Source organism: Ammospiza nelsoni, chromosome 8 (genome assembly GCF_027579445.1).
Source record: "Ammospiza nelsoni isolate bAmmNel1 chromosome 8, bAmmNel1.pri, whole genome shotgun sequence".
Classification (NCBI taxonomy): Eukaryota; Metazoa; Chordata; class Aves; order Passeriformes; family Passerellidae; genus Ammospiza; species Ammospiza nelsoni.
In genome coordinates this window covers 8,146,493-8,166,036 of record NC_080640.1, presented here as the reverse complement: position 1 = coordinate 8,166,036, position 19,544 = coordinate 8,146,493, and the positions used below count along the sequence as shown (strand labels likewise).

The following is a 19,544-nucleotide window of genomic DNA, read 5'->3' as shown; positions in this document are numbered from 1 at the left end:
AGGCTCCATCATATGTCCCTCCTTACATTTTCTGAAAATAGCCACAAGCAGGTTCTCTTGGCTCACATGGAGAGCAAACAGCCAGGCTGGATGGAAGAGCCCTGTCCTGACATTCCCTGGGTCCCTGGGTGCCCCTGCTTTCCCCACCCTCCCAGGCAGTGCTTGGTGGGGGTGACACCTCTCAGAGGAGCTCTGTGGAACCAGAAAGCAGTGACCTGTGCCATCTGGGAGCTCTCCATACAAGAACAAGGCTGGATAAAGAGTTATTGCCACTCAAGGGAGCTGAGGCTGGAGCATCTCTCACCTCTTGCTAGTGCACACCAACCACACAAGGAGACAGGCAAGCCTGAACCATCAAATCCAGCAAGCAGATAGCAGTCTGCAGTAAATGGAGAACAATAAATAAATGTGCCTGCCATGTAGGAATACTTCTCTTAGGGCTCTTCCCAGCTGCTTCTTGGCTATGGCTTTCAAAATCAAAACCCAACCAAGCAGGGTGGGCCTTGGCCTTGCAAACCTTTGAGGTGTGCCTCTATCTTAAAGCAGGTGAGCAGGCATTCTGAACTGAGCAAGGCTAATTAAGGATAATACCAGTTACACAAACTAATTAAAGATGATTTTGAAAGATCAAAACATCAGATACCTGTGATTCCTGTCTTCAGGACCCAGAGCCTTTACATTCCCTGCTTGTCCCTTCCTTCCCTTCCCATGATAAGGATGCTCTGGAATTCCAGGACTGCTGGTTAGGCCCATGGCAATTGCTGACAAGTGACAATGGACCAAAGAGTAATGCCAGAGGAGTACAGGTTCTTCCTGTTTGCTCTCTTCTCCTTGCAGTAGGAAGTACCTAAAATACTTTGCAGTATTCTATGTCAAACAGGCTGTTGTGTTCTGGGGTTTAATAAAACTGGGAAATACCCAGACTCTGCTTAGAATGTTCCCAGTGTTGGTGCTGAAATGGAGATGTTTACCACTGTGCTCAAGTAGAGCAAACACAGCAAACTGGTTTTCCTGTTGGAGCTTCTTGAAGCCAATAAAACAACAGCCATCTACCTGTACACCCATGTATTCATTGCCTTTTTCCTTATTATTAGTGATGCTTATTAATGATGATGATTATTATTATTAATGATGACTCAGGTGTGAAAACCCTGGAGGGCCAAGCTCATGTTGTTTAATTGCTTTTTTATGTGCTGACATCCTGTCATTCAGTGCAGAGGTTCATAGTGTAGTTGATATGTTTTGATTCTTTTTCCCCTGCCTATTCATGCTGTATTGGTAGGCAGTCTAGTGAAACTGGCACTTTTGGCTGAAGTTTTCCTTTAGCTGTGGCTTTCAACTGATGTAATTCTGCTTCTCTGGACTTACTGCCTTTAAGCTCTTCTGCTTCCTGGGAAACAGAGCAGGAATCAAGGATACATTTAGAAGCCTAAATGAACTCTGAACAATTACAATGATTTGCTAAATACGTCATGTAGTAGCATAATCCAAATCATCTCTTTTCTCCACTGGCAATGCTAAACACTTTTCTAATTTCCCTAAGTACCCTGAGCAGGTGCACATTGTTTCATTAATATTGCTGATTATTATTATTATTATTATTATTATTATTGATTGCTACATCTACCTTTTGCATCAGCAAAGCCCTTAATGTCTATATTTGTCTAAATCTTTGCTATGGCTTTCTTCTCTTTGCTTGCACTTCCTTTGCTTTTTCCCTGGTTTAAGCATGACACAAAGTGTGGTGAAAGCCAAAGGAATCTTTCCTTGAGAACTTGTGTGCAGGTGCCCTCCACTGACTTCAGGGGAGTTGTGCTTGATGGAGACTGTCAGGAAGAGCCACACCTGACCTGGATAGTGCAGAGCTGCTCTCTGGGGTGTTTTCTCCCAGATATTGCTCAGATATTCCAGTTCCAGCAGTCACCAGACTTCTTCCTTTCTTCAGGGAAAATATTCCATCTGGCAGAACAAAAGGTAGAAATTTCCTCCGCACTTGAAGTGTGTATGTTGTTTCATTAGGCTTTTCTGTCTCTCTTCCCCATGCACTTATCAATGCTGTAAAAACCTAGTTCAGGAATTGACTCACCAAAACCAAGTTCAGTCAGAGGTGGAGTTATCTTGGTTCTGTAAAGCTCCTGAAGGAAGTTGTGTCTAATATTCCACTTGCACAGGCACCTGGAGGACAGATGGAGGAATAATATGGCTTGGCAGACTGGGGTGAGCAGGGAGATCTCAGATCTCCCTTGTGTTGCCTTTGTGTCCTCTTTGCTTCCAGAGATCATCTTGGGTCCCTCCTTAGATAAAGATGTAGTAGTGGACAGTTGTGGTCAAGCAGACATAAAAGTTTTTCAAAGAGATTTGAGTAGAGGTGACTTTTGTGGCCTGAGGTGTGTCCTACAAAATGCCAAGAAATGAGGAAGCCAAACACTTCTTCACTTTGGAGTTCCTGGCTGCAGTACTGGGCTGTAATGCTGCCAATAATCTGAGGTGGGAGAATTCCTTTTGTCCATTTGGGGATCCCTCTGAACAGCAACAGAGCCTGTGGACCTAGGGACAGCTGAGCCAGCAAAACAACATTGCTGTCTCTGACAGGGAGAAGTCTCTCTCCCCCCACTGCTTCTGGCCAAATTATCTCTCTTCCCGGTGCCATTTTCACTGTTATTGCACCAGCTTCCACGCTGAAATGACAGAAAACTAAAATGGCACATTCTTGTCCCACCTGGGGAGGAAGAGTTGGGTGGCAGTGGAGCCAGGCAGGATTGGGACAGCACCAGGTAAGTGGCAAACACCTGCAGCTGGATGGGAGGAGGAGATCACTGAGCAGCTGGGAACACACAGCTGGGGCTGCATGGAGCAATCATCAGTCACAGCTCAGCTGCCTCTTTGAAAATCCCCCCAGTCTTCCTTTTGGATGGGAGTACTGGCAGGAGTTCAGGATGTTTATGGAGTCCCCCATCAATGTCTTTCAACCCTGATCTGCTGAATCCTGCTGGTGTTCCAGATTTCCTGATTCAAGGGATGAAGGGAATAGCTGGTTTTGGGAATTTGAATGGAGTCCTCTGCTTATTCCCCAAGGAGATCTGAATAGCTGGACCCTGCCAGCTGTCCTGATTCCTGTGATCAAACACTCTGCATCCCATGCTGAAACTCTCTGAGGCACCCAAGCCCTGGGAACATGATTTTCTGGGAGGGGCAGTGATAAATGGCATTGCCACGTGGCTGAGGGCAGAAACACGTTGGAGATCCTGGGTTGCCCACTCAGGAGCATGAGCAGCAGTCTTTCCCCAGAAGTAACCCCTATGGGTGCCTTTCAGCAACCCAGACTTGTTTCTTGGTTCCTGGAAGGTGCTGGCAGCCTGCCAGGCTTCAGTCAGTGGAAAAAGGGCCAGAAGAAACAGAGAGGCAGATGGGTCAGCATGGCTGTTCCAGCAGAGCTGCTCACTTAAATGCTCTGTTGGAGAGCATGGATCCTTCACCTTGGATGATTTGTGAGTTTGCTGCCTATGGGTGCCTCTTTTGAGGTGTTTCTGCTTCCCTGTGAAGCATGTCATGATTCCAGCTGTAAAAGAGGTGACCAAATTGTCCCCCAGCTGAAGCTGGCCTCAGACCACTCTTGCTCCACTGACTCCTGCCCAGCCATTTCTGACTTTCACCGATGAAAGGCAAGACAATCAACCCTAACACAAACAAAACCAGAGCTGTTTAGCTGCTCAGCTATACAAAAGCTCCATCACTGATACATTCCAGCAATGTTTTGGATTCTCTCAGACATTAACTGTTTCAAAAGAGGGTGTCTGGAGGGAGGGGGGATTTCCCATTAAGGACAGCAGGACCAGATGTTTTTTGATGAGATTCTCTTGGCTTCCCATCCTTTGACATTTCCTTTTCAGTTGTTAAGTCCAAACTGCTTGTAGGCCAAATTACAGGGAGTCCTAATAGCTTGAATTGTTGTCTTTCCCTTGACAGATAGAATACCTTCTTGTGGCCAAAGTATGAGGCATGCTGACCAGACAGTGTGCTCAACAGCCACAGCATTTGTTCCTCCTGAAGCCATTTCTTCCTTGTACTTTTTTACTACCCCAGACCCTCTCCCCACTCCAGAGAAGCCCCTCAGCTTGCCTCTGACAATGTTGGAACCCAAAGAATGCTTTGTTCCTTTCTCTGCAAACTCCTCATGGGGATGCTCACACCAGCAGACCTCCCCATTATCAGTGCCCTGTATTGCAGCTTGTAACACCCCCAGGCACCACAGGATGTGGCCATCAGCTTCCCAAGAGGTTCTGATGTAAAGTTCTGATGTGTGCTTAGCCCTGTGTGGTGGTGCATCATCCCCCCACGAGCCCCCTGGCCTGTGATCTCAGAAATGTTCCTTAGGTCTTGGCCTTGACGAGCAGCTGGGCTGAGCTCCTCTGGAGCTTATCAGAAACTCTGTCTGCTCCCAGGAATTAGTGCTGTCTAACCAGCTCCTGTTTTCTACAAACAGCCTTGGAAACTCATTTTTCTTGTCTGAATAACAGCCCAAGTAGAAGAGCATTTTTTGTAATTGAACTTTCAGAGAAAGCCACTGACCCAAATTGCAGCCAGGATGGAATATTGTATGACTTAAAGCCAAGTCTCTTTTGACCCTGGCAGTCCAAAGGGAGGCCCTTTGAGCTCTCCTGGGGCACAGGGGCTGCCCCAGCACTGCCCTTGCACTGGGGCCTCTCAGAGCCACCGACTCCCCCCTTTGCTCTTCTTGGAGGACCAGCACCAGACACTGACAAATCCTGGGCTGATACCCCCAAATCCTCAAGGCTCAACCTCCCTCTCACCTGTTCAGGAGCTGTAAAAGATCCAATGTGACTGTTTCCCTGAATTTGAGGGGGATTTTTCACAGGGATACATCTTGCACAGACTCCTTTAGATCTGTGTGTGTGTAAGTGTGAATATGCCATAGCAAATGTACTGCGAATGTTGCTTTCCTAGATTTTAAGTACTTTAGATTTTTAAGTAAGCTCAGCCTGTGAGTTGCTCTTGTGCATATAGTAAATTCTACCTGAATGCTTTGTTAAATTGTTTAACTTGAGCTATTGATTAGGTGCTGTTAATTTAAATGCTGCTAAACCTTTGGGCCTAAACCACTGGTGAATTCTGGGGCTCAGTTTGGCAAGGGGGTCCCACTGTGAACCTTGTGACTCAATGGGAGGGTGCCCCTTATTCATTTTTATCCTTACCCTTTCCTATCCTTACCCTCTCCCCAACCCCTCCTCCCAGGCTCCACATGGACAATTTTGGAATTGATTTTGGTTTTAGATTAATTGACTTTAGATTTTAGTTTGCTTTTTCTCTGTGTGCTTTAATCACCTAGGAACTACTAAAGTAAACCTTGCCAGTGAACTTTTTGCACTTTATTTTCCACATTAAACCTGCTTTTGCTGATGTCTTTGCTGGTGATTCTTTAAGCGACCAAAATACTAATTCATGGCAACATGGTCCTGTTTTTGAGGGGATAGGATAGGAAATCGTGGCTTTCAGCTGAGTTAGAAGCTTCATCCACTCTTACAGGTTTTACCAGTAAGCCAACCTTGAGCAAAATCTCTCCCAAGTCAGATGAAAAAGAAATCTGTGTGGAGTCTCAAGCTGTAGATGGAGGACTTGCCTGAGCAGAGCTGAACTCTTGGCACCTTTCAGCACCAGGAAAGCTTACCTGAGTGAGAAGAAAAACTAATTCTATCAAAATATGGGGAAAGATTAATTTTTATGTCTTGCTACATTTTCATTGGGATTTTTTAAGCCGTCCCCATCATCACCACAAACTGTGGTCTGATGTCAACTGTGAGCTTGCAGAAGGCTATTTATTCTGGCATTTTCCCAAAAGAAGTATTTTTCAGTCTGCAGCTTTTCTTTAGGCCTTAACCAGTTCTCCTCAGTCCAAGTCAGGGAGCAGAGTCTCTGTGGTCAGCACTGCAGAGAGGGGCAAGAGGGAAGAATGAGAACCTGGGGTCCTACAGCACCAATAAACTGCAGTTTGTTTCAGTGGAGGCTGAGCACTATGGAGCAGTCCAAGTTTCCTTTCCTGCTGTAAATATTGGATGTTAGGGTATGCCAAACTACCTGCCAAAGTGGAATTAACTACCAGGTAATGAATAAGTTTCACCCATGTCAGTTGAGTCTTCTCCCCCCCCCCCCCTTTTTTTTTTTTTTTTTGTTCCTGTGAAAAGATATTTAATCAAGAAATCTGCCTTGGTAAATACCAAAAAATGCAGTTTCTCTTTTCACACATAGAGCTGTGGAGCTGAATTTCTCCTGCCTTCCCAACCATCATTAAGTATTCTGTTTAAATAGGCCAGCTTCATGCCATCTATAATGAAGTTATAGTGTATTGCTCTGTTATGAATGATGAAGCTGTTGTGTCCTACGGGGAGAAAAATCGCTGTAATCCAACTTTCCTTTTGAAAAGGCCTAATGTATCCACATGAAATCTTCTGGCACAGACAACTGAGAGAATATAAATAGAAGCTTAAAAGAGGAAGGAGGGGAAGGGGAAAATAACTCCAACAGGGCTGAGTAGCTGAAATTCACAAGTTTAATAGGAAGATGGATGACTGAAGAGCCTGTTCTGTGACACAATAAGGACTTTATGTAGGCCTTTTTCAATTATTTGTAGCTGACAAAATATCACACAAAGGCTGTTTCACAGTGCAGGCCAGGTGCCCAGAAATGGTATTTCTGGAGGAGAGGAGCAACTGGGAGAGTCGCCCAGGAGCACGGGCCATGAGGGCTGCGTTGGGCAATGGTGTGTGTGTGTCACCCTTTGGCTTGTGGCAGGAGGGAAATGTCCTGCACTGCCTGCACACTCAGGCCACCCTCTGCCCATGCCAGGGAGCAGAGAGCTGCAGCCCCAGCAGGCTGTGAGGGGCAGGAGGGGCTGTGCAGGTGCACATGGTCCAGCCTGGATGCACCTTGCTGCTCTCCCCACGCACAGACACAGCAAGGGCACTCTGTGGGTTCCTGCTACAGGATGAGGTTTCTGCTGATAAGCAGTTCTCAGAACTGAAGCTGTTTCAAAAGATCTTGCCTGTTCTGTCCCCCCTTGCTTCTCACTGGCCACCCACCAAACACTGTTATTGTGGCTCTTGGTTTTCAGCACAAAGGCACAGCACCACCAAGGAACGTTTCTCGAAGTAACCTGCAAGTGTTTGCACACAGTGCTGACATCTTCAGAGGCATCAGTGCTCCAGCAGAGGAGTGGTGGTGAGATGGAGAGCCACAGCAGCTTTAGTATCTCTCAAGAGTCCTGCAGAACATCCTACCAAACCAAGACTACAAGTGTCTTAAATTTGTTTTGGTTTACTCCATTCCACAGCGAGCTAGTCTTTAATGGGGCAATTAATTAATCTTTAAACATTAATCTTTAATGCCCCAATTAAAGGCATTTGGGGTGATGATTAGTAAATTTGGTTTATTTAAGTTTAGTTAATTTGGGATGAACTTTCCTGGGTGTCCCCATGAGGAGAAAAAGTCAAATCCTGAGATCTGCAGGGGGGTCAATTCTGCTTTGGTGAAACTCTTCCCTTTTGTCAGCACTGGCAGTGGGCTGGCTGCATGTCAAGGCTGATATGATGATATGATTAAATTGCTGACATGATTAAATGTTACTCACTTTTTCTTCACAGTGTCAATCTTTAAGCCAGCTTTACCCCACAGGTGATCTGCCTGCCCTGGTGGCACCTCCATTTTCCCTCTAACTGGCCAGGCCCAGGATAATCCTCTGAAGGGTCCTCTGTTGGGATGGCTCCCAAGGGAGAAAGAGCACACACGTAATTTTCAGGAAGCTGAACAATTAGTTAGTTACGGAAAACGCCAACTTTGAGCGCCAAGAGGTCACAGCAACATCAGAGCATTGAAGCATTATGCTCTGGGCTGCCTGAGCTCCATGGCAGACCAGTTATCATAGAATCTTTTATATCATCCAATATTTACTGGCCTCAGAAGAAGCTTATATTCAATTACCTACTATTGTTTCACAAACCTAGGTGGCAAGAGGAAGATTTCTTTTTTTAAAGGGAACAGCAATAGCTGAAACATAAAAATAAAACACACACTTTAAAATCATTCAAAATCTCAAACACTGGCTTTCCTCCTCCCACAATATCTGTGGTCTTAAATGCATCATTGCAAGGGGAATTATTCATGTAGTCTCATCAATAAATCTTACTAAAGTCCTTTATATTGCAGTCCTCATTCATCTAGCAACTCCTCTGTAAATGGTAATTAGGGTAAGAGCTGAGATACCGCAGAGTTTGCTCCTGGCAGTCATTGAGCATCCCAGAGTCTATCAGGGCTGTAAAGGAGGCATTTCTCAGCAGCAGCTCATTCATTGTGAGCCCTGATTCAATTATTACCTTGTCTCCTGTTTCACAGCAAACACTTTGGTTCACATAAAGCCTCAGAGCCTGTGTCAATGAACTTCTTGAATGGAGTCAGCTGCATTTTGTCTCCCCTGCAGTATCTAGCCTAAATCCAGGAGAGACAGCCAAGGGGGAGCCCTGTTTCCATCTGGGACCATTGCTAGGCTACTCCTGCAGAGAGGTTTGGTTCTACCATGGACTCCTCCCTCCACTGCCTGGAGCTGTGGGGGCTGGGATAGCCCACATTATGGGAAATAGATGAGTCCCAAGTGTGGAGAGCCCAAGCAGCAAAATCAGCCTCCAAATCTGTCAGTCTGCTCCTGCCAGACCTGGCTCACCTTTTGATGTTTCTCCACTGGCTGCACAGGGATGCTCTATTCATTTCCATCCAGCCCTCACTCGTGCCAGCTTTGAGGCTGGGAATTTCACTGGGAGGAACTCAGATCTGCAGAGATCATCTTCTCCTGACCTGTGTCCAAAGACCCCTGCCACAGTTTTAGCAGAGACATTACAACACACAGCAAGTGTGCCTGGCCGGGCTCTGTCCCAGCCCCTGCCCTGAACCCCAGCCTGGCACAGACCATGCAGCCCTCAGGGTGTGCACCTGCCTTCCCCTGCCAGCAGCACTGCCTTCTCCTCCAGAAGGTGAACACTGAAGGTGGGATTTAATCCACCCCCTCCTTCCCTCTTTCCTGAAGGTGGGATTGAGTCCATCCCCTCCTTCCCTCTTTCATACTGGGCAGCAGCTGAAACACTCATGACTTGGCACACACCTGGCTCAGCAGTGTGACCCTCAAATGTCCTGAAGACAATGCCACCCTTCCAATGGACAGTCACAGAGGTGTGGTGGCACTGCTGGAATGGCAGGGACAAAGGGAATGCCACCAGCTGCCCCCTCTGCCATGGATTGCGAGACATTTCCTGACACAGAGTGCAGTACCACTGGCAGCTCACTGTGCTCTGCTTTTTCTCCAGACACCACTCTTCACTGGTGCCCACCCCATTTTTCATGCCCAGCACAATTATTTTGGGACATACACTTGAAGCAGGGAACTGACTCAGTCTAAAAATATAAAAAAAACCCCAACAATGCTGTGCAGTGAAATAAAAAGTAAAAAATGTTTTTCTAAGAAGGATCAGTTCCCAAATGTCACTGAGAGTGACCCCACCAGCAGTCATGCTGACATATCTGATGGCAGGAAAAAGCTGTGGGGGCGTGGGAATACCTTAAGCTGGATGAACAGCCCCCAGTGCTTTGTCTCATGAAATCCCAGCCTGAGGAGAGGCTGTGCTCTGCTGTTTCCCTGCTTCCCCTCTCTTCCTTTCCCCCCAAACCCTCGGGCCCCCATCACTGCCATGGCTACATGCAGCCTGGGATGTCCATTTTAATCTGCAGTGTGTACACAAAGAGCTGGAAGCAGTGGCTGTCTGAGACCCACCTGACCTTTGGATGTACAGCAAACTTCCTGTTCCAGGGCTGCTGGCTCTTTCATCTCCCAGCCTTTACAAAATAAAAGTGAGCCTATGTGAAAAAATGCTTTGTAATGGGGACTCCTGGAACAACTTTTCTCTCTTGCCCTCTGACTGAGCCATAGAAAACAGTAAATATCTCTCCCAAGAGTCCTTTTTTTTACAATAGAAAAATGTCAGGCAAAACTGAAGTATCATTTCCCAGCCTTGGACTCTGCAGCAGACAGGCACAAAAGCTAAAGAAAAAAACAAAACAGCAAAGGGGAAAAAAACTTTACTCTTGTTAATTCAGAGTTTGGAGAGATTTTTGGTGGAGAATAAGTTTCTTTTGGTGGGGAGCAAGACACACTTGGGAACTGGGTCTTCTTGCAGGAGGAAGTGGTCTTGGGCTATACTTGACAGCAAATTAGCATTGACATTTGACTTGTTTTGATCTGAGTTATTTACAATGGTATTATCTGTGTATTTTTTACATGCTGTGAAGATTCCCATTGCCAGATGCCTCGAGATGGCTGTAGGATGCAGAGCATTCCACAGTCATTACTCAGGGGTCATAAACTTCACATTACTTGTGGGGAGGAGGGGAGCAGGGGGAAATGGGCTAACAATTAAAAAAAAGAAAAAGCAATCCTAGACTTAGATTTCAGTGGGCTTGTGTATTTAACTGGAGAGAAATTAAAAATGTGCTTAGGTGGGCTGGCACTGTCACACGGTGGGGCTGATGACTGGAACAGTTCCTTGTGAATTTGCTCTGCACACAGAAGTGCAGTCAGGGATAATTTTCCCAATGCTCTGGTCTGGGGGAGGCTGTGGTGGAGCAACTGCTCCATAACCCTGCCAGGGCAAAGATCCCCAGCAGGAATTGCTGCCTGGGATGTCCAGGGCTGGCAGGACATGTCCCAGGCTGGCACTACACTGGAGCTGCTGCTGCAGGGAGATGTAGCTATGATATTTTATGAAAAATCCTTTCCTTAGGATTTTTTCTCCTGAGAAGCCTCAGGATTGGTCTCCTGTGGTTGTCTGTAATTAATGGCCAATCACAGTCAGCTGGCTCAGACTCTGTCTGAGACACAAGCTTTTGTTATCATTCTTTCTTTTTTTATTCTTAGCTAGCCTTCTGATGAAATCCTTTCTTCTATTCTTTTAGTACAGTTTTAATATTATGTGTATCATAAAATAATAAATCAAGCCTTCTGAAACATGGAGTCAGATCCTCATCTCTTCCCTCATCCAAGAACCCCTGTGAGCACCGTCACAGGGAGGGAGCAGGCTGCCAGCTGGTGACTTTCAAGAAACCCAAAAGGGAGATTTTGGGTTTTGAGGTTTTTCTATGTTTGGGAAACTTTCAAGAGAAGTTTTTTTGCAAGGCCAAATCATAGACTTACACTTGTGGTTTTTTAGCAGGTACTTCATGCACAGACCTTCCTTACTTGCTGAAGGAGTGAAGATGCCCAGGAAGGTTGACAGCAGATACCCAGAGATGCAGTCCAAACAAAGGACACCTCTAAGTGCCACCAGGCTGTTTTCCTGGATTTGCTCAGAGAGAAATTTCTCTTGTGCAAGTCACAGCACACACACAGCACAGCAAAAATGCAGGCATGGCCTGGGAAGTGAACAGGGCAGGTATGAACCTGGCTAAAGGGTACATTCACAGTGGTATCAAATTCCTGTTCCGCTCCAGGCAGGAACCTGAGTCCTCATCTCACCTGAGACTCAGCCATTACACACACTCAACACAGCACATGAAGTAAAGCCCTGGGGAAGCTTTACCTTTGGCACAGGCAGAACCTGTGCAGAACATCAAGGCAGGGCAGCAGGGAGCCTCAGAGGGCTGAGGAGTGAGAGAGAAGATGGAGAACCTGGTATCTGCAGGGCACAGACAGATCCTGGTGTTGCAGGGGCTTTCTGGAGGCTCAGGGGCTGTGCAGGGTTTGTGCTGCACCCATCTTGGAGGGGCTGTGTGCTTAATTCTGCTGCCAGGATGCTCTGCTGGACCCCAGGAGCTCAGCACAGTATGGGTGTGATAAACACCCCATTTCCTTGGGTGGCATCATCCCCCACCTTCCACATCCACACCAGGGCCAGGCAAGCTTAAACTCCAGATGATCAAACAAACACCTAACTTGAAATATAAAACATTTTCAAGATGGAGACTAACATTTTAGGTGAATTTACAAAGATCAAGAAAGGAAACAATTTAGCCTTTGAAGCTAATACAACAGCATGGTCTGTTTCACCTTGCTGGTATCTCAGCTCATTTTAATCCTCAATAACAAAAATAACACTTCTATGTGGTCTACATGAATCTATTTTCTATCCATATTTCTAGTGGCTTAGCTACAAGAAGCCTTGTGACAATTTTCAAACCTTGTGACAATTTTCAAACCTTTTACTTTCTCCTGTCTTGCTCTTATCATTCATATCTCACCTGAGACCTCTCTTCTTGAGAGCACATCCTATTTTTGTAAGAGAACTTTCTTATAACTCTGCAAAATGAAAAATAAAAACCAAAATAAATGAGGCAACATGAATCCAGAAATTAAGAATAAAGCTCCAAACTTTATTCATTGACTTGAGTACAACAGTGATGCAGATTACAGTGGCACAGGAGTGCAATATGTGCTGTTTGCAGTATGACAGTGGAAACACTAATTGTACAGAACAGCAACCCAGCTCAAACTCTCATTATGCATACAAGCAGACTTACTGTACAGACAAGACATTGATTCACTTTTACAGAGACTCAGAAAAAGAGACAGATGAATGGAAAACACAGGGACACCTCCCCAAAACGCTGGCTTGGAACATGTGGAGGGAGGAGAAAAGAAAAATAAAATAATAAAAAATCCTATTGCCAAAATCTACCGATTTAAAGGCAAGTATACCTTTAAAAAATTAGTTTTAGTTTCCAAAGCTTAAAAAAAGTCCCCAGCTGTAAGGCCCCCTTACAGGAAGAGTTGTCCACAATGGCCAAGGCTCAGTGCTTGGCCAGGGCTGCTCTGGGAGTGACACTGAGCTCCTGGCTGGGCACAGAGGCTGCCCTGGCCCCAGGGGTGCAGTGCAGGGAGAGGCCCCACTGCTGCCAGTGGGTTTGCATCTGGGGGAAGTGCATTCTGCAGGTGTTCAGTGACAACAGCCCAGGCAAGTGTCCAGTGGGAGCTGTCAAAGCATCCTAGGGGAGCCAGAGACTCAGCCTGGTAAGGCACCACTGGGATTCCCAGAGCTGCATTTCCATGCCCAGGGGCTGGGTCCTGGGAGCAACACCTGTGCTAACTGTGGTGATCCTGACACAACAGTTTGCCTTCAGTCATCTCTCTTTTACCTCAAAAGAAAGACCACAGTGCACATGGAAGTATTTCCTCTTCACAAAGGCGAGCATTTCTGAGCAACTCATTAGCAGAAATCTATTTCCCTGTTAGAAGCCCTTTGGGCACCAAATAATTTATTTTGCATACAGGCAAACAACATTAATGGCCAATTACATTCCCACTTCCTGCACTGATGCTTACATTAAAATTAATAACACTTCTACCAAATGTGGGCATCACACAGCTCCTGCCAGCAGAGCTGTCCGACTGAAAACTCAGTATCTTTGCATTGTGATGTATTTTTTGTTGTTGTTGTTTCTTATCTTATTAAACACAAAAAAGGTGTGTGGGAGAAATCACAAGGCAAAACTCACCAGCCAGAGCAATGCTGCAGCCCACAGTGATAGGAGTGTTCTACACTAAGGGAAAAAGGTGCATTGTGCTACTGTCACAGTGCTCAGGAGCTCTCTCCAGCTCTTCATTTTGCAGCAATGGGGTAAAAATGTACCACATATTGTCAAGACCAGCCCTTACTAAGCATCTACCCTGAAGTCTATGCTGGACTCCAGTGGGTGTGTTGACAGGGCCACAAAGTTTGACAGGGCACAAAGCAGACTGTGACCTGGGGAGAACTGAATGGGGAAGGGGGCAGTGGGGACAAGCCCTAAGCATCCCTCTGGCATGGGAAGATGAGTGGCATTTTGGACAGATTAGCTGAATTCTTGTTTCCTGCAAGTGTTTTATTGCATTGTCATTACCACTGACTGGTGTTCCTCACTGCTGTAGGTAACACTGAGGATGTGGATATCCTCCTTCACAAACACATTCCAGAGGAAAGCAATGAATCATGGAATGAGAGAAAAGGGTGGTTTTCTTTTGTCTGCCCTACAAGCCAAATATGCCAACATCTCCTCCTAAGTCAGGAGGAGCCAAGATAAATCATTCCCTGAAGAGTTTAGGGGATATTAATATTTTTACCATTCTGAGAACTAATGTTCTTGTTTGTTCTAACAGCTTCACACCATTAACTTCAGTGTGGGTGCTCACATGCTATGAACTCCAAACTTGACTTCCCCACAGTCTGGAACAGGTACTACAGGTACCACTGAACAGGCTCATGCCAGTGTTCTCCTCTAATCCTGCCAAGCATCACCCTGGCAAGCCCTGCAGAAATCAAGATTATACCAACCCTCCTCCTTCCCAGACCTTAACCCTTCTCTGCCCATTGACATCACCCTGCCAGGAGACACAGGGATTGTGGAAAGGGATTCACTTCCAAAGGTGTCTAACTTCAGTGTAGCTCACTTTGACAGAAGAAGCTGCTGCTGAACTCTGTTGAACAGCAGGACATCTGAACTACAGGGCTGAGAAAGGATTTCCCAACTGCAACAGGAAAAGGGCAGCAAGCATTCAGTGCCTGGCCCACAGATTTAGGACTGTAGGACTTTGTGAGGAGAGGTGACACCTGTCTGGACAGAAGTAAAAGCACCACTGGAGCCACAGAGATGTCTTATTCCACAGAAAGCTCCTGAGTCCTCCAGCCTGACCTTTCACAGCCCACTGCAGTGCATCCCCAGCACACCACAACCCACATTTAACGAGCTCCAGATGAGGAGGGTGTGTGCACCTGTGCTCGAGGATCTGCATCTCTACATAATCCCATGTGGACTTAACCCCAGGTGTACACGTGGGGTTATTCTGCAATGTTTGACTGGGCCTTGCTCTTACATCACTCCTAAAGCAGAAAAGGAGAAAAAATAGGACAAAAGCAATCAGTTTTTAGTCCTCTTGGTAATGACATTGTGTTGACAGCATTGATGGGATGGGACTTCATCGGAAGCTCAAATGCTTTGCAGGAGATAGAAGAACACAAGCATGTACTTAAGGCATATTCATAGAATCACAGAATGATTTGGGTTGGAAGGGACCTTTAAAAATCATCCAGTCCAACTCTTGACATGTCCCAGGGGAATATCAAAGAGGGGAATTACTAAGAACTGCTACTCAATGGATACCAGGAGAATGATTAATTGCTTACAAAGAAAATTCTCCCTGGGGCTATATTTTGTTTTCATTAGGTGGGAAGATCAGATGAAAGAACAGAAAATATTGCAGTGACAATCACAAAGAGCCCACTGCAGCAATCCTCCCTCCCCCATGGGTGGCTGCAGCGTGAGTTTTGTGGACAGATGATGTCTTGGGTGTGTCTGCATGTAGGTGGTTGAGAATTAACTGCAGGCATGAAACTGAAGCTCAGAAAACCCTTCATGTTGTCAGTCAGGAGTAAAGCAGTAGTAAGTCTAGTGCAGAGGGCTGTAAATTGACTGACTGCTCCACACCAGTGAGAGGGGAGCCAGCAGTGCCCCAAAAATCCAGTCAGAGATGAGTTGTGTCTGCAACATCTACACTGGCTTCTCTTCATTCCTTCCCAAGCTTAAGCTGCAGTTTTAAATTCTCAGTTGATGAGGCAGATTCAAATTACCATGCCATTCTTTACAGGCTAAGAGGCTGAGTTCTTTTTTTTTTTCCTTTTTTTTTCCTTTTTTTTTTTTTTTTTTTTTTTTTTGCATAGGAGGGAGAGGTAAGAAAACAACCTGGCTTAGTCATTTCTGAAATGACTGGGTAGTGTGTTCATATGTGCTGTGAGAAGTTCAGTAGTAACCTAGAGATGGAGGCGGAAAAATGAAGACTGGCAGCTCACATCCTTGAGAGAACAACTCCTCAGGTCTAAAAGGGGTATGGTCAGGGTGACTTGAACTAAAAGACTTGTAATGCCTAATAGTTTGAAGGATGTGGGATGACAAAATGTGGAGAATTTTAATAATTTAAATGCATTAAAACTCAAATGTTTGTCTCAAAGTTAAACCACACCTTGCAGGTGACCAAACAATGAATTTCTGAGACCCCAGCATTCACAAAGTCTGTGAGTGTAAAACATTGCTGTCCTTTCACTGTATGGATTTGCTTTCAGCAGTCACTCAAAGATGCATTTTGAGCCCCTGACACTCCCATTTACTTCTCAGAGCTCCTCTAAAAACCTTTTAGATCTGTCTTCTGAAAAATGAGGTGAAATATGTTACCCTGATCCCTGCTGCAAGCTCAGTGCCACCCAGAGAGCTCAGTCACCAGTGTGTGTGTCACAGTGTCCCCAGGGAATTCTGCTCCCTGGGGATGGTGCCAGACCCTTGGTGGCACTGTCCCTCAGGGACATGGAGCAGGTGCTGAGCCCTGGTCTCTGTCTCTCCCCTACTGAACCTTCATCTCAGATTTTATCAAAGGAACCACAGTGATCTGTCACAACAGGACTTGCTAACCAGCAAAGAAGAGGTGGGGTTTGGGCTGTCCTGCACAGCTCATGGTGAAATGTCATTTGGTGATACAGAGAACTCAACACAGTGATACTGAATCTCAGAACTACATGGGACTGTTTCCTCTTCCTGACTTCCAGATTTTAACACCAATGTCTCACAGAACAGAAAATACAAAGGTTCTGATGTCTCCAGTGCCTCCTGAAGTTTCTGCATTAAAAAGGAAACCTTGATATTCTTTGACAGACACAGAACCTAAAAGACCCTCTCCTATCAGGAGATGAGCTCATTAGTGCAGTTATGCATTGGCAGTAAAGCACCAAGGAAGAGAAAAAGCAGCCACACTGCATCCATTCAATTACTTTGGTGCTCGTGTCCTCCTCTGCATAGGACTTGCCCAGAAGCAGTTAAGGTATATACAGGCAGTTTTTCAAGCTGCAGCATATTGGAAGAAGACTGAAAGCAATAAGGAGTTCAATGCAGCTCAGAAACTGTCTTGCATGATTACTCTGTCTTCAAAAACCAAGTCAGGCACAAAGGGAAATTAAAATAACCAAGGCTGGAGCTTTGATGCTTCAAGACAGAAAAAAAAAAAAAAAGTCTGTGCCCTCTTTTCCAAGCACAAGTGAAAACCTACATTAACTAAAATGAGTGCTTGGCCCCATGCACTGTGCCATATTGACAACAGCTACTGCAGTTTAATCAAAAAGCCTCTATTGGCAGAGCTTGGCACCTCGATGGTACCTTTCAGTTCATAAACATTTCCTCCCTAAGAGGGAGGAATTTGCGTGTTAGCTTGCAGAGAACCATTCTCCCTGCCATTGTAAAATCCTACAACTCCAGTGCAGCCTGATGAGCTGTACTAGAAATTACTAGCAGGGAGTTTCTCCTGAAATCTCTGGATGCAAACCAGGGCATTTTTTAAATAGCATTTTTTCACTCTGCCACTCCCACCCCCACGCACCCACCTCCTGGAGTAAATTACAAGAAAACTGACTCTTCTCCACCATTCCCATTACTGAAGTGATCTTAAATTATTCAAAGGACTGGTTAAGCTCCAGCCTTATTAATTCAAGCAGAAAGTGTGGAAGAGGGAAGACTGACAACACACACACAGCAATTCACTTCTTATATCCTAGCAAATATTTACAAGGAGTCCATTTCCCAGAAATCCAAGTGGCGTGTCCTGCAGGTGAGCAGGGTGCCCACCACCACCACAGGCTGTGTTACACGAAGACACTGTGTCAAAAGAGTGCCAAGTAAGAAACTGTTGGGTGAAAGACTTGATGTGGCCATGTGGGATAAGTTACAAGGGGGCTTCTCCTTCACTACAAACCTACCTATGTCCCTCTCCATATATACACACATATATACACACTTACACACACAGAGAGATAGATGGAGAGATATAAATACATGTGTGCACACAGGCAAACACGCATACATATATATATATATTTATATATGTATATATCCTCTTCCAGTTCTTGGAGTGGTTACAACTACTTTAGTCTACAAGGCATCCTAAGGGCACTTCCTGGCTCTAGCAATAAAGTCCATCGTTTTGTGGAGAGAAGTAAAGGGAATATCATTGAGGGAGAAGAACAGAACAGTTTTCTAGCTTGTACAATATCAGGTAATAGGTTGACACCTCTGAAAACTATCATTGCTGTTTCTGAGCCCAGATATTTTCTCCCTGAATTCCAGGAGGGCAATTGTTGATCTTGTTCAACTGCAGAGGTGCCACTATGTTGATTTTCCCTTTTTGGTGGATAAGTAGTTGCTCCCAAACAGTTTGGACTGTGTGATACAATATGCTATGCATCATTTGTGGTGGGTTTGTTTAAAGGGAGATTAAAAGAGTTTTGCTTTTTTCTTCATGTCGTTGCGTCTCCAGAGAGGTAACTTGTCAAACTCCTGTATCGTCATGCCAAATATTTCTTGAAAAACTTCAGGTGCTAAGTGACGCTTCAAAAAATAAAAAAAAAGGAGGGGATGAAAAAAAGGAGAAAAGGCAATGGTCAGTCAAAGCCAAAGAGACACAACAGGAGGTTGGAGCACCTTAGGGATTTTATGTCGCTGTGTAAGAGCCACTGCTGGAAAAAATAATGCTTTGGCCATACACATATCCAAGTCCTCATGGACTTGTGTGCCCAAGGAACAAATCAGGGAATATTTCATTTTCTGATTAAGCAAGAGACAGAGAAATGATTGGTCTGAAGCCATCCAACAAGCAGTGACAGACCAGAGAACAGGACCAGCTCCTGCACACCCCTGTCCCAGGCTTTAGCAAGTCACCTCCGCTTATGGAAATCCCAACAGACATTGGGTTTTTAGGAGTGCTCTGCAGAGGGGCTTGACGTGCTCCAAGTTCTGAGAAAGATGTCTGGCCAGTCTAACTGTTCAGCACATTTCTCTACTGCTAATAAAACACTTTTTGGTGCTGTCCTGTGCACAGGTTACTTCTTGTTCAGCCACTTTACAGTGCACTGGATGGGGAAAGTGTCTCCCTGTGGCACTGATCTAACACAGCACTGAATTCTGATTAGTGGCCACATATCTAATAATAAAAATGGGAATAAACCCCAATTGTTACCCAAATTACCCACATTTTTGTGGCTCCTTCCTTTCATCTCCACAGAAGATTAAGGACTTGAACATCCCCAGCATTCCACTGGCTGCTTAAGTCTTCTTAAGCCACAAAGCTTAAACTATATTTGTTTGTTGGCAGAGATTTAGATCCTTGCATTTTTGGATATCAGCCAGTCTTCTAACTAAGTCACAGGACTCATGATGAGTTGAAGGAACTTAGACTTTTGGTCCTCAAGGATGGCTGACACTGACTCTTAGCTAAGAGATGGTCCAAGAACAGAGTGTTGCTCCATTCCAGTCTGGATCTTATGGAAATTGTGCAACTTTGGGCTTTTAGCAAATCCACAAGTATATAAAGAAAGGCCTGAAAACAGAAGTGGACTGTGAGAAGCTCAGTCTGTGAGCAGGGACAGAGATGTGGGAGATTGTTTGAGGAGATGCAGCTGCTTCCTCCCAATGTCTGATCCCTCTTTCCC

At 45.4% G+C, this 19,544-nt stretch overlaps 1 protein-coding gene across 1 annotated transcript in view; it reads right to left on the bottom strand.

The window, feature by feature from the left end:
• Positions 1–12,399: 12,399 nt before the first annotated feature.
• The window catches only part of ABLIM1 (actin binding LIM protein 1), a 143,235-nt gene continuing 136,090 nt past the window's right edge, over positions 12,400–19,544 (bottom strand). The window contains exon 24 of the mRNA XM_059476830.1: positions 12,400–18,444. Within this exon, the coding sequence (XP_059332813.1) occupies positions 18,331–18,444 (114 nt within the window). The 3' untranslated portion in view covers positions 12,400–18,330. The remainder of the gene's footprint in view (positions 18,445–19,544) is intronic.